Below are 17,590 nucleotides of genomic sequence, written 5' to 3' on the forward strand. Positions count from 1 at the left end.
GTAAGCATATATATGTTCAGTGACTCTCAAGTTAACTAGGTTCATTTTCCCTAAAGAGGTCTAATTAAAAAAAAAAAAAAGAAACCAAAAACTAGACAAAACTAGATAAAACTTAGTTAACGTTTATATGGCTTTATAATGGTAAGTGTTATATTAAAACTAGCAGGCACAGAATATAATACAATGTTGCCACTGCTGAGAAATTTGGAGGAATTAAAAAGCAAATGGTAGCATTCCAGTAGATAGTAATTCCATGTATAACCTTAAAAGTTTGCTGAGGCAAAAGACACCTTAAAACGTGAAGCATTATGATTAAACAATTACACTAAAACTTATCCCTAAACCTAGAAATTGTCACTGCTGGCTAAATTCTTAAAAGAAGTTCAGTATTGTTAAAACTCTGCTCAGTTTTTTCCCAATACAATTTCTGTATCCTTATGGGCAAAATAAAAGTATTAAATGATTTATTTCATTATTAGCTTTTAATAAAAATAAAGTCCAAATAAACTAATACAATTAATAATTTAAAAAATACAAAACAAACCATTTGATAGTATAGTTTATTTAATACAATGTTTAACTATAAAAGTTGATACAGTTTCAGAGTTTAAATTCTGTAAAATGCAGTTTGCATAAAACAGTTTAACAGTTACTAGACTAATAAGAGAAGCAGCATTTTGAAACTAATTATACAACTGCAACAACAGTTTTATTCCTAAATTTCATTAAAAAAATATACATCACAGTGACTTTTGAGCTAGGAAAAGAAGTGCATTTTAACCTCATTTGTTTTTCCCTTCCACAAAGAGAGCAGCCACAACTTTTAACATCCTCACATACAAATACCCAATTAATTTATCCTTCAAAATACTATAAACACACAAAGGGGGAAACAAAATGTACAGCATGTGCTTTTGGTAAACATAGGTATTTGCTTTCAAAAAAGGTGGTGGTGGGGAAACACACAAATCAATTCCACCATTCCCCCCGTACCTAAAAACAAACAAAACACCTCAACAACTCCCTTCTTCAACCTGATGGAATTTTTAAAAATTTGTGATTTTTCTTTTCCTTTCATATTTACTTGTTGTGTCACAACACAGGCCAGAATTTACATTTGCCTCAATCCTTTAAAGGCAGTTGGGAACTCACTGTTAGCCAATGTTCCACTCCTGGAGTTTCTTTTTTAAACAAGAATTTGTAGCAAAACAGATCTTTTCACAATAAACAGGTTAAAACCTACTACCCTTGGGGAGTCTATTCAACAGTAAATGTAGGAATACCAAACTGAACAATTACAGTAAATACAACCAAAAGGAGACAGAAAAACAGCCCATTTCATGTTTCTTTGTAACAACGATATGGTGTATATTTAAAGTACCTTCTACTGAAGGTAAAGGAAACAAGTTTCTACAGACATCTACTATAAAAGTTCAAAGTGTGATTACCAAAAAAACCCCCATAAACTGCCACCTAGAGTAAAGCAAAATCAACTACTAAAAAATATGCTAATTTGTCCCACTTACTAACTTGAAAACAAATTAGAACTGCCAATTAATATTACTACTCAAAATACCAGAACACCAATGTGTTCCTATCCCCGATATTAAAGAAATTTTTATTTTTCAGTTTCATATTTTCTACTAGCACAAGAATCAAAGGCCATTAGGCAAAGCTCAGATGAGTTAATATCACCTTTGTGCAAAGACAGATTTTTATAAGACAAATTCTTTGAAATTTCTGAGGGATCTGATTAAGAAACTTAGAAACTATCATGCTCTATGAACTCTCAACTATAGAGTAGTTTTTAAATGTTTTAAAGCTACCTGGTTTCTTCCCTACAAGCTCATTAACATTAATCTCTCTGCAGTGTCAATTCTGTGGCAGATGATTTACACAGAAAAAGAATCCACAGGAAATAATCATAAAAAATTTCTCGTTTCACAAGTATTGCCAACTAGGCAATAAAAACAAACTAAAAATCTTTGAATGGATTTAAATCCGCTTAAATCCGCTTACAGTTTACCTCAAAGTAACTATGATATCAATTTGGCAGGAAACAAATAGTTGACTTTTAGGAAAAGAGTTGTTCAAAGTAAAAAGTAAGGGTTGCGCAACTATTAAAAATGTAATGAAAGAATTACTTGATCCGTGCAGTATTCAGATGCAAAGGCAGATGTATGGTTAATGCTGTTGGATCATTTTCTAAATGTTATTTACATTCTGAAAATAAAATCTAGCTGATTGTCATCTTTCACTTCAACTCCTTCACCATACCTCACAGTAAAAACAGCTAACAGTTTTTATAGGTCTATAAATAATGCTTAGCATGGAATTGCTTCTTTGATAACCAAAATAGAATATTACTTAAAGCAATTACTAGTTTTCCCCCCATGGTTACTTATCTGTAATTCTTAGCAGATAAAATTCTGGGATCAGACAACATACAAGTATTTTTTAATTAGCATGGATTTTCTTTTTTTGTTGTTGTTATTAGAAATCCTTTCTTAAACAGCACCTTTCTTGAAGCTCAAATAGTTTATAACAAAGACTTTTTAAATGCAGTTCACTGAATTTAAGACAAGCAAAAACTAATTTAAAATATATAACACAGTATACAGCTTGGGGACTCAGGACTCAATCATCTCTAAGGTTTGTGATCAAAATCTCTAAGGAATCAATCACCCTGGATTATCATAAACCTCTATTTTATCATTAGGAAAAAGATTCAGTAAGACCCTGATATGGATATTTGTTTCAGGATAATCCAAACAATCTTATAATCATCACCCTATTCATTATGTAAGTGGCTACCACAATGCCAAATGTATCATTACTGTATTAATCAATAATGGGAAGTATTATATTAATAAGCATTGTTTTGCTCAGTACAAATAGCATGAGTAGCTACTGGGTTTACCAAGGAGCTACTTGGTAATAAGTAGCTGTAAGTATCAAATAAGGGATAAGTAAGTAGCTATTTGATACTATATTGACAAATATTAAAGTACAAAACACTCTAAAGGCAACTACTAATTGGAATTCTGAAATTTCTTTTCAAATGAGGCAGGTTTTGTGTTTACTGGATGTTCAGTATTCTATTTAGAAGAGAAATTACAGAATACAAGGCCACACATCACTAAAATAGCAATATACAACACACAAACTTCTAAATGGACTTTGGATATCTTTAGTGTTTAACTCTGTAAGCTATCAAATTTTGCCACTATCTACTCTACTCTATGTGGCAATGTTATACATGCCAAGTTAAAATAATGATTAATAGTAATGATATAAAGCCACCTGAATAGAAAGAAATCAGAGTCATAAACATGCTACAGCCTGTGATACATATATAAAAAAAGATGCATTTTCTTGCCAGTTGAAACTCAGTTATGAGACTTAGAGAGGTAAGTTAAAAAAAAAATACAACAACAACCATGCAACGTTAACACTCAACTCTAGGTTAGTGGTCAAAAAGAGAAATCTCGTAAGTTAATGTGTCAATACCAACAATTTTTAGAATTTGTCTAACAAAGACCTGCACGAGTGGTATGTTTTAGTGAGGAAAGTATTTTTTTCATTTTAGAGAAGGGCAATGACAACAACAACAATAACAGAACATTCGCCAAAAGCAAGTTTCATCTCTTCAGACCAAAAGCAACACAGAACTGAGAATTACAACCTGATCCTCAAAGTATAGTTCTTGTTAGATGCTGTGTAACAGCAACTCAAGCCCAGTCAGTACATCAACTGAAAAAAATAACTATAGACAGTTGATAAAACAAAACAGGAAAAATAACAAGCTACTGGTAGTACTATAAAGAATAACATATGAAGTGCAATATAAATATTATAAAGCACAAATTACTATAAAATCAAAAGTGATGACTTAATATCTCAAGTTATTAGGGTCCCACTTCTGTATAATTAAAAGCTGCTGCTGCAAGCCTCTATTATAAATGCAACTGAAAAATCTATATAAGATTTCTTCTACCAAGTGGCTTCTAAGGTTACTTTCATCATGAGAAACACAAGCTTCTATAATAATGTATTCCAACAATCAGTTAGCCTTCTTTCCAACTGGCTGATCACACAAATTAGGGTATAGAAGAGCATGTTTGCTACTGGCTGATTGTTGCAACACAAAAATGTATACATGAAATAGTTAAACACAGCACACAGTATTACACCAAAGTGTTTTTCTCATTTCAAGTTTATTAAAACTTTAGCAGTACAAATTATCCAGGCTGCAGATTATCAAAAGATGAACTCAATAAAGTCCACATTGGGGGAAAAAAAAAAAAAGACAAACAACCCCAAAACAATGAAAAGAAAAAAACAACATAAAGAAGATCATCAGCAAGTCTCTAAAACTTAAAATCTGAGACAGAATGGAAATAAGAAGTTTATATAACTCACTCATCCACTTTTGTCTTCATCTGTTCCAGGGCTTGATTCATGATCAAATTTTTTATTTTTATCATGTGCGTGGTCATTTTCTTGACCCTTTGATTTTTGGTTTTCTTTTTCCACTGAGGATCTGGTCTTCTCATCCTCCTTATTTTTCAAAGTGGAGAACTTTAATTCATTGTCCTGACTACTTTGTTTCACTTTTGAGAATGGACTTTGATCTCTGTCTGCCTTTTTTTCCCTATTACTATTGGAACTACTATGATCACGATTTTTAGAGTACATTCTCTTCTCACCCTCAGAATTCTCTTTTCTGTGTGAACTTCTACTTTCTTGGTTTCTGTATTTTTCCTTGTTTCTGCTTTGACTTTCTTCTCTCTCCGAGCTCCGTGAATCTCTCCTCCTTCTCCTCCTATCTTTACTCCTTGATCTTCCTGGCGTTGCTCTTCTCTCTCGGCTCCGTGACCTTCCTCTTCTCCTGTACTCTTGTTCTCTGTACCTATGATACTCCTTGCTTCTGCTGCGATCTCGGTCATGGCTTCTAGAGCGCACTCTTCTGCTCCTGTCCCTACTTCTGCTTCGTTCCTTTGTTCTACTGTTGTAACTGTGTTTGCCTTTAGTTATATCACGTTCTCTACTCCTAGACTGTGCACGTCTGTCTTTGTCCTTACTTTTATTATGATCATGCTCATTGCTTTTGGATTCTAACTGTTTAGACTTCTCTTTACTTCTACTCCTTTCCTGATCTTTTCCTTTAGAATCAGGTTTTTCTTTTTCTTTAACATTCTCATGATTCCTTTCTTTACTCCTTGACTTCATCCTCTTTTCTTCATGCCTATTATGCTTTGTGTCTCTTTCCTTACTTTTGGATTTCTCTTTGCTCTTACTCCTACTTTTTGATTTGGCCCTTTTCTTTACCTTGTTCTTATATTTATCATCTTTTTCTGAATTTCTTCTGACTTCTCTTTCTTTGCTGTTAGATTTATGGTCTTTAACTTTCTTTTCCTTTTCACTTTTCCTGTTTGGACTCTCAGACACATGCCTATGATCAGTTATTTTTTTCTCTTTTACTCTAACTGGGCTTCTTTGATTTTCTTTTATTTCATTTAACTCACTCCTAAAAAATGAAGAAAAAAAAGTTTTGGGGAAACTTTATTAGCTGAAATGATATTCTATTTTCCTTAAGATTTTCAGAAACAACTGAAATGACTCTAAATTAAATAATTTAAAAGTTAAAAAAATACTTATTACCACATTTGAAATAAGAGTTAAATCTTACTTATCCCCTTTAATCCATCTTTCACCACTTGATACTCTCATTCTTTGAGCTCTCTGCATCTCCTGCCTCCAATGTGGAGGAGTCTCACTACGTCTGAAACGATCCCTTGATCTGGATCTAGAAGGAGTTCGATAACGCTTTAAAAAAATAGAGGGGAAAAAAATTAACATATAAAAATATGAAAGTATTACAACAGTTGCTAAAGTGTATGTATTTTTAGGTTTCAAAAAATGTCTGATATGTCCATGCCCTCTAAAATAACTAAACTCTCCCAATTTTCAGGTAGGAAATTAATGAGGCATGCCATGGTTTGATATCTGTTTCCACTGCTAATGAAACGTGTGCTTACATATTCTTGTTTTAAATAATTCTTGGGTTTAAGTTCTAAGAGTAAATATTGACAGCTATAACCCACATCAACAAAAGCTCTTTTGAATCTTTCATCATTTTTAAGAGTGTAAAGAGGTCCTAAGACAAAAAAGTTTGAGAACTGCCATGAGACCAGTTAGGAAGCCATTTATAGTTCAGAGAATATATAATGGTGAATTGAACTAGGATGGCAGGAGTGGAACTCGAGAGAAGTAGATGTATTTCAGCATATCGGAGAGGTTGAACTAACAGGATTTGGCGACAGGTAAGTTATAAATGGTAGAAAAGAAAGACGAGAAATAAAATGATTCTTGGGCTTCAGGTTTAAGTAACTGCACAAGTGGAGGTGTTTATCACCGAGACCAGGAACCTAAAGGAGGGTAAGGCCTGAAGAAGAAGAGTGCTTATGCTCAACACTGTATATGCTGAGTTTGAAGTGTCCACGAGGCACCTAAATGGTCATCAAATAAGGCTTTGGTACCAGAAAAGCAGATGAAAAACTGAGTTTTCACTGCACAGGTATCCAGTGAAATTACAAGAGTGATGAGACTGCCCAAGAAGCAAATACAGAGTGAGAAGAGTTAGCACTCTGAGGTACTACAATATTTAAAGATCAGGCAGAGGAGTATGAACTGGCATTGGAAATTTACGACAGACTAGCCAGAGACAGGAAGAAAAGACAATGGAAGCAAAGGAGAAAGAGTATTACAAGGAGGGAGATTAACAAAGACTGAAGGATCCACTGGATTTTGTGACATGGAACTGACCATAAAGCAAGTGCTGTTTTCAGGAGAACCGCAGAAGTCAACCTGAAATGACTAAGGAACAAGTAGGAAGTGAAGAAATAATATACTAAGTATAGCCTTGTTTGTTAAAAGGATGCAAACACAAGAAGATATTTAAATTCTGAAGAGGAGAATCCAGTGAAGAAAAAGAGTATGAAATGTAAAATATGATTAATTTTTAACAAGAGTAGACACACAGTGGTCAGGAAGTAACAAAGAGGCACAAGAAAAACCTCAATCTCATTTTATACCATGTACATGTAAAATCCATTAACATCTCATGGACTTTCAGCGTAGAAGAACCAACACAAAGAAGTACTATAAAAAGAGAACATACAATTCAAATCCACATCTAAATTTTAACTACTTATGTGAAAAAAAATATTAAACACTCCAAGATTTAAGATAAATGCAATATTATCAGGATTTCTGGGAAAATAATCACCTACCCTTGGTCCTCTTCCTTTAATTTTCCTGCCAGACCTAGTAACTAAAAGTCGTCTCTGGTATGAAGGAGGCTGGGAGTTAGGTAGATTACTAGAAGGAAGCAAAGGGAAAATTAAAACACATTATATAATAAAAATAAATCTGGAGAACATAGCTCTATTAATCTAAACTAATAAACTTAAAATCTTACATATAATCAGTGGTTCTCAATGAGGAATATTATCAATTTTAGTAGGTATTTGGAAAAGTAGGGGAGCATTTTAACAACTGTCAATGATGAGAGGGTGGTATTGGTACTGAGTGACCACAAGTCAGGAATGCTAGAATCTTGTACTGTATGAGGATGAAGAACTATTCTGTTACCAAATGCCAACTGTGTTCTGTTGAGACATACTGTTACATAATCTTTACGAAGATAAAGTCAACTTGATAGTGCTAAGGAACATGAAAAAAACTTGGAGTAGGCTGTATGCTGTTCCGAGAACAATTTTAAAGCTATCTGATTCTAAAGTACCTCATTATCCTACCAGCAGTTATTCACTGGTAATAAAACTATGGATAAGTGCAATTGATGTGAATTAAACAGAGATAACTTGGTCTGAATTAGAAAAATATTTAATATCATGCTTTATACAAAAAAGGGAAACTACTTATTTTCAAATAATAATATGAATATTAGCACTAACAACATTCATGTATGCTATATTTGAAAATGCATTTTACTTTAAAATATTCAAATATTTTCTTCTTAATATTTACTTCCTTAGAAACATCCTTTCCTAACAGTTGAGTAAACTCAATTCAATCCATCAAAATTAACACAACTCAAGTAACCAAGATTTATTTTTATATTTTTACTGTATTGTGAAAGTATAGGGGGAATGAGCAGGTTTTTATTACTTTTATGTAATTTCTGATCATAAATAAGAGAAAGATATCCATCTTTTTTCCTATTTTTAGACATAACTATTAAAATGATACATAAAGAACCAACAGAACTACTAATTCTAATAATGTGAATTATGTAGAAAAATTTTCAAAGTACTTGAATATACTATCAATTTTCAATACCACAATATTGTAAACCAGGCAAGGAAAACAGCATTTTCTCCCACCAGACAGACTGAAATATAAAGGTTCTTACTTGCTTAAAAATTTAAGGTATACAAATAACAGAGTAAAACATTTGTTTTACATGGAATTTGTCTGGAATGCCACTTAACATACTTTTTTGTCATTTGCAGTGTTTTTTTTTAAAGTTACTTTTATTTAAAAATCTCTCTAAATTAAGTCAATTTACCTTTTCAGCTGTGTGACTGGCAAAAAGGAGCTTTGCTAACACTATCCAATTAAAAAATTTCAATCTTAGGACAAGGTCACCAACTAAATCTTATCTGAAATTTTAAAAACTGTTGCTTTTTTTTTTTAAAAAAAAGAAAGGTTCTGCGGTAGAGAATGTAGGGCCCTTTGTAAAATAAACATATTGACATACCATTCTCTCTCTCTCTCTCTCTCCCTGTTCTTCCTTTCCTTTTCATCAGCTTTAGGAGGACTTTTTCTCATTAGGAATCTGTTTTCAGGTATTGGAGGGATTTCTTCTGGACGGACAGTAGACTGGGGTTGTGCTTCAAGATTTTCAGCCTCACTTTCACTAGATGCGCTTAACAGAAATACACAGACAAGTTCCATTTGGTTATTATGTACCCAGCTCAATTTTCCAATTGTTGGTCTTTCTTTCCTTTATAAATATACTATCTATCTATCATCCAGTCCCCCACTGCTAACCAAAGATGCAGTTACATGGGGAAAATACTTGTTCCTCTGACAAACCAACCTAAAACCAAAACCAAATGTTATCTATTATCACATTCTCAAAAAATACTTTCCTTTAAAATGGAACCAAAATATTCCATATGCATTGAACTGATAAATTTAAAGTATTTTAAAATACAGGTAAAGAAACTGCTTTAGAGGCAACAGGCTTATGAAGATGAGCTTTAGTACAAACACAGATGTTTTTCAGACACAACAGAAAAGAAAGTAAATATGCTGACATAATCTGCTTTATGCTATCATAGGAGGAAAAAAAAGGAAAATACTCATTGGTTTCCTATAATTCTTACTAATTTTAAATTCCTTCCATAAAATACAAACGTATCTAATCAAAAAAGTCACTGAGTTCAGAGAAAACGAACTGAATGATTTTGCTAAAAATTGAAATGTACCCAAATTTAATCTATAGACTGTAGCATAACAGAATGGTCTTATATGTCATGCTACAAAGTATTTCTATTTTCACATACCATATAATTGATTCAATATCCCAATAGGTTTATATATAAACAGAAGGTAATTAGAACACAAAGCCAGTACTGTAAAAGTAAATTAAGACCTTTTCTTGCTTTTCTTTCGCTTCTTCTTCTCTTTCTTGTGTTTACGAGAATTTTTCCTATGTTTCTTCTTTCTTTTTTTTGATTTCTCTTCAGAAGCACTTTCAGAATCAGAAGAATCAGAAGAGGACTGAGAATCGCTGGAGCTGTCTGAGTCACTGGATGATGAGGAGGAGGAAGAAGATGATTTATGCCTTTTCTTTTCTTCTTTCTTAGCTTTAATAAAAAGCAAAATGGTTCAGTCAACACTTTTTAGACAAACTTTGTAAGAGGAAATTTAGAATTTTTTTTGGCAGATTCTCCAAATCCAGTATTTAAAACTTAGTTCATCCAGCTATTTGAACTGAACAGTACAGGAAAGGAGTTAAGACTCAAGATTACAATCCAGACCTTCAGATTCACGGGATTCCCAGATGGCTCAGTGATACAGAATCCGCCTGTCAATGTAGGAGACATCAGAGACATGGGTTCGATCCCTGGGTCAGGAAGATCTCCTGGGGAAGGAAATGGCAACCCACTCCAGTATTCTTGCCAGGAAAATCCCATGGACAGAGGAGCCTGATGGGCTACAGTCCATGGGGTCACACAGAGTCGGGCATCACTGAAAATGCACACGCGCACACACCCACGAGCTTCATGGGTCTGAGTTATATCTGTATCTAAAAAATTCTGGAAAAGTTAACAGGTAAAAACACTAAACTAAGTCAATTTCAGGAATTAGTTGAATAACATTTTTTTAAAGCACAGAAATAACACTCAAGAATCTCAGATTCTAATATTTTTATAGTTTTCAACTTTTTCTCTTATTGGAAGCAGAACTGTAGGAGAGAAGTAATAGAAAAAACACTTTGCATGAATGTAGAAAGGTAAGAAACACGATTCCACCGGAATGGGCTTATTCAATGCCTGAGCATCCCTCTAATGATTAGAGCCGGTGCTCCCCAACAAGAGAAGCCCCCACATGCTGTATTATATAGAGAAAGCCCAATGAAGACCCAGGGAAGCCCCCCCAAAAGTTAATTTCAAATTGAAATTTTATTTTGGGTTAAAGAAAGTTTTAATTTTTAAAAGGGGTCACCAAACTCAAATGATTTAAGGACTAGGAAACTAACAAATAAGTGAAGTTAATCAGGAACTGGGGAAAGACATGACAGACTGGATAGAGCCTGGCCCACCAGAAGTATTCTAATTCAAACCACGGTGGACTTAAAGAAGTAAATTCAACTATGCAATTAAAACAGGGGCAGGGGGGGTTTCTCTGGTGATCCAGTGGTTGAGAATACTTCTGCCAAAGCAGGGGACATGGTTTTGATCCCTACTCTGGGAAGATCCTACATGCCACATGAACTAAGCCCGCGGGCCACAACTTCTGAGCCAGCACTTCAGGGCCCATGAGTCACAACTACTGAGCATGCGTGCTGCAACTACCAATCTCCACACGCCGAGAGCTTGTGCTCCCCAACAAGAGAAGCCAACACAACGATAATCCTGCGCACCACAACAGAGTAGCCCCACCCTCAAGGAGAGAAAATCCTTGCGCAGCAATGAAGACTCACACAACCAAAACAAAACAGCATCTGATCAATTTTCTAGGTCTAACTCCAAAGGTATATGAAATAGAAGCATAGAAGGAACACATTACATAATACAACGATGCAATAGTAAAATTCAGTGTGTGCAATAATAGGAAAGAAACCCTACAGGTAAAATGACCTAGCTTGTTCAACCAATAAATCTCAAGAAAACATAAAGAGAAATGGTGGGAGAATCTACGAAAAACAAACCAAAAAATTACAAGACCAATCCACATACTTGAACCTGATTTGGATTCAAACTCAAACATCAAAAAAGTTAACATTTGTAAACTTAGAAATATCAACACTGTAAAGATTTTTTACATTTAGGAATATATGTGTATATGCCTGCATATGCTTATGGTATGCTTACTTTTTTTAGAAGAGCCAGCTTTTAGAGATAGTGGAAAACTTATCAATAAAAACATTATGCTTAGAATTTGCTCCAAACAGGAAATGGAAAAGCGGCCAAGGATAGGAAACATGAGATTGGTCGTAAATTAATTGGTAAAGCTGGGTAATGAACATGGTGATTTGTTATACTATTTCAACCACTCTAGTAAATGTTAGTATTTTCCATAATTTAAAAAATCAAAGAGGACAAAAAATTTATCTTTGGGATAAATAGTCATATTGACAGTCATATTGGCTGTCTGTTTACTGACCTTAACTGAAAGGGTTCACAGTTGGTTTGTAACCTTTCTGTGTTCCCCTCTCAGAAACACCTGAGGATTTGGCACTTGACCAAATGATTCTTGAAACTTTTAAAATGAATTTAGTGGTTTAAAACAACTATTTATTATTTCTCACAAATCTAAAGGTCAGCTGAGTAGCTTTGCTGAACAGGGCTGAGATCTACTGATTTACTGTTGTTGTTGTTTCTGCCATGCTGTGTGGCACGTGGGATCTCAGTTCCCTGACCAGGATCAAACCACACTCCCTGCATTGGGAGCATGGAGTCTTATCCACTGGACCACCAGGGAAGTTCTAGGGCTCTGCTGATCCTGCTGGGGATTCTTGAAACTCTTAACTCAGAATTTATAGGAGTGCACTGATTTGTAGACATAAATGAGAATCTGGCTAAGTTACTGTACACTTGACCAAGGGTTTGTGATTCACCATCAAGATTGTTTTTCTAGTAATGATGAGATGCTGCTGCACTGGAGAATGGCAACTAGGTATAAATGCTGAAGGGATACCAGAGGTAAAAGCTTCATTAAACTAAGGTAGTCTTTTCTCACCGAAGCATGCTTCTCAGGACCATGAACCTATTAATATTAAGCATGAGATGCCCGGGACATATGCAAGCTCTGCCTAGAACCAGAGATCTCCACTATGACACTGCTGTTCAAGCTGTGCTGTTTCCTGTCCTGTATCCTTTCATAATGATAAATAAGCTTAGTGCTGAGTAAAGCCTATCTTGTCTCATGAATCCAATTGTTAATCTCATCCCAAGACCACTGTTGCTGGTGAGGCAGAATGGGTATGCGAACTGAAAAACCTACTTGTATATACTAAAAACCTTAGGTATGGGGACTAGGGGGGAGAGTTACAGTTAAAGAAACCTAAGGAAAGAAATAAATTCATAATGAATATGAGAAACTCTAAATAAAAATATCTAGGACTATATAATATGCAGGCAAAATAAAAATATTTCACGTAAGCACAGAAGGGGCTTCCCTGGTGCTTAGTGGTAAGGAACCTGCCTGCCAATGCAGGAGACATGGGTTCAATCTCTGGGTTGGGAGGATCCCCCGGAGAAGGAAATGGCAACCCACTCCAGTGTTCTTGCCTGGGAAATCTCAATGGACAGAGGAGCCTGGCAGGCTAAAGTCCATGGGGTCGCAAAGAGCTGAACACAACTTAGTGACTAAACAACAACAACAAGAACAAGCACAGAATACAGCTGTTAAAATTACTTGAAAAAACATAGTCATGCTTTACCCCATGATTAACAAAGCTTTATTCACCAGCTCCAATTCACATTTATTTTACATTGTGATTCCTTCCAGAGAAATACACTGCAGTTGGTTTTTAAAAAGCAAGCCCAGTATCCCTATTAAATGTATTGAGAGTGCAAGTGTTAGTTGCTCACTCACATCCACCTCTTTGCAACCCCATGGAGTACAGCCTGTCAGTCTCCTCTGTCTGGCTCCATAGAGTTCTCCAGGCAAGAATACTGGAGTGGGTTGTCATCCCCTTCTCTAGGAGATCTTCCTGACCCAGGGATCAAACCCCGATCTCCTGCATTGCAGGCAGATTCTTTACTGTCTGAGCCACCAGGAAACCCCTCTAAATGTATTAAATACACTTAAGAAACCATTATTTAGTTTTCACATCACTTTTCATGTAAGCATTTGAGAGAAGCAAAATATTACAACAGTTTAGAAGATCAGAAGAAGATTCATAACTGTTTTTAGGGCAATATAATCTGCCTGAGATACGGACAGAGATGAGGAAAGGCTTTTCAATGACTACTGTTTTATGCTTTCTAAATTTGAACAAAATGTGTTAACTTTTAAAACTGAAGAAAATTTAAAACTCTCAAGTCTGACAACAGTTGTTACCACATTCTCCAAAAAAACCCCCAAACCTACTTCCTGTCTAACCACTTAAATAAAATCTATTTCAAAGCATCATTTATAAGCATATAACTATCCTTAAAATAAAATGAAATAGTACTGAAAGCAAAACACAATGCAAGTTAAGGATCATTAAGCGTCATAATGGCTAAAAAGGAATTAGAAAGAGCAACAATTTTAACCTCTTGGTAGGGTGTGGTATATAATATTGCTGACTCTACTAGTATGATGTTAAGGTGAAAAGACAAGTTTCCAGAACATTTTACTTATAAAAATGTAAGGTAAGAAAATGCTGCTTTACTAGTTTTTTGAGAGCTATAAATTTTATACCAATGAATTTCACATGAAACCTTTATATTGAAGAAAATTTCCAGGCCATCAAAATAAGGTTTGATGTAAAGAATGGAATTATACCTAAAATAGCCCTTTTTTCATTTCAAAATTACTGGGTCTCCCCTCTAAACAGTTTCTAAGTTTAATATCCCACTATTTTCCATGAAAAGTGCCATCACCATGGCTCTTAATTCCAGAATAAGGACACTGAAATGGGATCCCGTCACCATACAAATGAGTCTCTGATCTTTTCCACTGTTTCCTAAGAACAAGATTCACCAGCTGCTTCCTCTATTGTGCTCTTCTTTTTGTATTGCCAGGTAATCTGTTTTCTATCACATATATGCAAGATTTCTGCTCATTTAACTGTTTACTGCCATTTGCCATAACTCAGCACTTGTGTTTCTATGTACTCTGTAATATATCACTGGTCTCATCTCATGCTACATGGTAAAGGTGTACCGATATCTCTTTAACAACTACAGTGAACTCTGAAGAGACCAGCATGATCTGAGATCATGGTAACTTCTAAAACACCAGGAAGTGTTCTTATCAAAGCAGTGGTCTGTGTTCTATCTTCCACTCTGCCCCCTGACAGCCTCTACAGGGATGCAGTTTTGGTTAGTCTCCAGTGTTCCCCCTCTGCACCTGTTGGAAGGATGTTCCCCTTGACTCTGAACCTTCTCAGGCACATTCAAATAGCCAGAAAAAGTAGAATTTCCAATCTCACAACAGCAAAGGGACAAAGGCACAAGATGATTGACCAGACTCACCAAGACTACATATAGGTGGGCCCAGACAGTCAGATTTCTTCAGAAGTCTTTTTGTTTTCTTTAAGGAAGTTAGAAAAAGAAAAGAAGGAAAAATTCTATATATATATATTTTTAATTGGGGTGTGTATCCCTCAAACAAAGTTTTGAATATGATGACGATGAACACCATTGTGCTACCCAAAGCTTTTTGACTATTTCCAATTTAAGACTGTAAGAAGGCCATCAAACATAAACTGGATGTGAGACATAGCTATGCCTAAAAAAAAAGATCATACAGATGCATGACAAAATTCATTCTAACCAATGTTCTGAATGATAATTGAAGGACTGTAGGGTAACAGGTGCCAAACTGTGTTCTTTTCCTCCTTCCATAGTGTGATCCAGAACAGAGCAGGCATGGGCAGTACACTTGAAACAAACCTGATCTTTTCAATAACTCCTTGGAAGACACTAACAAAGCGACAAATTTTCCTCAACTGATGAAACTGATAAGGGCAAGATACTCTTCCTTAGCATGAGTCTGAGGAACACACACTAGAACACTATATCAACTTTCTGCACAACTTCCTGGCCACAATGGCACGGGCAAAATTAGTAGTTATCACGTCAGCTGAAAATATGTGATAAAAACAATATATAAAGTGACATTCATTCACCTTCTCATCCATTCAGCAAATACTCAAACACTGACCAGTTAATACCAAAAAGAATTTTTATGTATTAGAGAGTCTATGATAACTTCTATGGTTTAAGATGTAAGCTTTTTAATTACCTCAATCTCTTTCTAAATATGTAACCACACAGCATTCTTAACTGTTATATGCAGAGAATAGATCTTAACACAAGATCCTTAAAAATTATAAAACACAAGAAAAAAGCCAAAATACAATTGTTAAGTACAAAATAAAATATGAAGATTTTCTAGATAATCTGGGAAGAAATGCCTTAAACCAAAATATTCTAATTGTACCAACAACACTTTGAAGAATAAAATGGCAAGATTTGGGGTCTAAAATTTACAAAGTTTAATATAGATTGCTTTTTAGTTTTTATGTTTTTTAAAAAAGGTAAGATACTCAACAACACCTCATTCTTTCTGAATCATTTCAAACACAAGGTATGCATTGTAACTGTTATTTGTAAATAAGGACTGATAGCCAGACTCATGAACATAAGAAGTTAATTAAACAGCCCCAGTATGAGCTGCAGCAATATTCCTGCAATGGATTACAGAGAAGATGAAATAATTTGAATCAAAGTGAAATGCAGAGAAAGAAAATTAAAAATAAGTCTTCTCCAGGGATTTCTCTGGCAGTCCAGTGGTTAGGACTTCATACCTTCACTGCCATGGGCCTAGGTTTGATCCCTGGTTGGGGAACTAAGATCTTGCAAACCCTATCTGTGTCTGTGTGTGTCTGTGTGTGTGTGTGTGGGGGGATCTTCCTCCAGAAACATTGTGGGTCTTTTTATATTAAAGCAAAATGAAACGTACATATTACAGAGCATATCAGTATATTTAAAACTTGAGAACAGAATGTTCTACTTAGGGCAATTCTGAAAGGAATATTAAAGACTTTAATGAGTTAGCAACACCTAGCAAACAAAGCTTTAGACCTGGAGCCAGCAAACCTGGGTCCAGTTCCCTGACGTGGTCAATAACAATTTCCTTGACCGTATCTGTAAAATGAGAGAAACAGTATTATATAGTTCTTGTGAGGATCAGAAAAGAAAGGTTATAGATGATTCTCACATTTGTTAAACATAAAAAACTAAGTACTGATATTATTTATTATTTCTTAGACGATTAAGAATAGGTCAATTCAATATTTTATTGCTTTCCATACAGATTTGAAGGTAATCTCACCTCATTGCTTTCAGATTGTCAGACTCAATATGTGTAATAAACAATAGAAATTACATATTTCATATTTAATATAAAGACTTTAAATACTTAAAACCAAGTTCTTACCATTTCAGATAGTATCATAGCAAACTACCAGTTGTGTTAACGTGAAGTGTTCTTGTTTAAGTAAAAAAAGTGTCTCAAACGTGCCAGATGCTTATGAATCTAAGCAGTGCATGAAGGAGAAATAATTTATTCCCATAAAGTTTGTTAGCCTATGTTAATCTCTTCAATTGTCATCTCCCCACACTCTTTTCCTAGAAGAATATTTACCATACAATTTAGACATCTACACTTTTCAAAAAATCTAAAAAACAACGTGGAAGCAGAACGATGAATTACTGCAAATTAATGACAAAGAAAGTTAATCAGTTTCGCAGTAAATGAACAAAATATGGAGTAAGATAAAACACATTTAAAAAATACAAAAATACATTAAAAATACACAAAAATGTCATACTTATGTTCACTCTAGTATAAAGTTCATGCCAACTAATTAAGACTGTTTTGTGCACATAAAAGTTAGCAGAAATATATACTTGTTTTTACCTTTAGATTTTGGAACTAGCTCTCCACAACTGAGTATCCGCACCTCAGCAAATGGTTTGCTAGCTGCATCTGTTTTCTGGTTTTCTATTTCTCTCACAACTTCTTGACCAGAAATCACTTGCCCAAAAACCACATGATGCCTAAAGAGTCAAGTAAAGATGATTAAATAAAAGTTTCTTATTTTAATATATTA

At 34.6% G+C, this 17,590-nt stretch overlaps 1 protein-coding gene across 7 annotated transcripts in view; it reads right to left on the minus strand.

Annotated features, from left to right (window-relative positions):
- Window positions 1–4,198: 4,198 nt before the first annotated feature.
- PPIG (peptidylprolyl isomerase G) overlaps window positions 4,199–17,590 on the minus strand; it is a 36,848-nt gene continuing 23,456 nt past the window's right edge. For all 7 annotated transcript variants that reach the window (XM_081577907.1, XM_081577905.1, XM_081577911.1 and 4 more), the window contains 6 exons: window positions 17,398–17,537; window positions 9,686–9,899; window positions 8,786–8,953; window positions 7,296–7,383; window positions 5,693–5,829; window positions 4,199–5,530 (listed from right to left, as the gene is read on the minus strand). In XM_081577907.1, coding sequence (XP_081434033.1) covers window positions 4,423–5,530; window positions 5,693–5,829; window positions 7,296–7,383; window positions 8,786–8,953; window positions 9,686–9,899; window positions 17,398–17,537 — 1,855 coding nt within the window. In that variant the 3' untranslated portion in view covers window positions 4,199–4,422. The remainder of the gene's footprint in view (window positions 5,531–5,692; window positions 5,830–7,295; window positions 7,384–8,785; window positions 8,954–9,685; window positions 9,900–17,397; window positions 17,538–17,590) is intronic.

The sequence above is a fragment of the Giraffa tippelskirchi genome, chromosome 3, assembly GCF_054371585.1.
Source record: "Giraffa tippelskirchi isolate mGirTip1 chromosome 3, T2T-mGirTip1v1.2.pri, whole genome shotgun sequence".
NCBI lineage: Eukaryota > Metazoa > Chordata > Mammalia > Artiodactyla > Giraffidae > Giraffa > Giraffa tippelskirchi.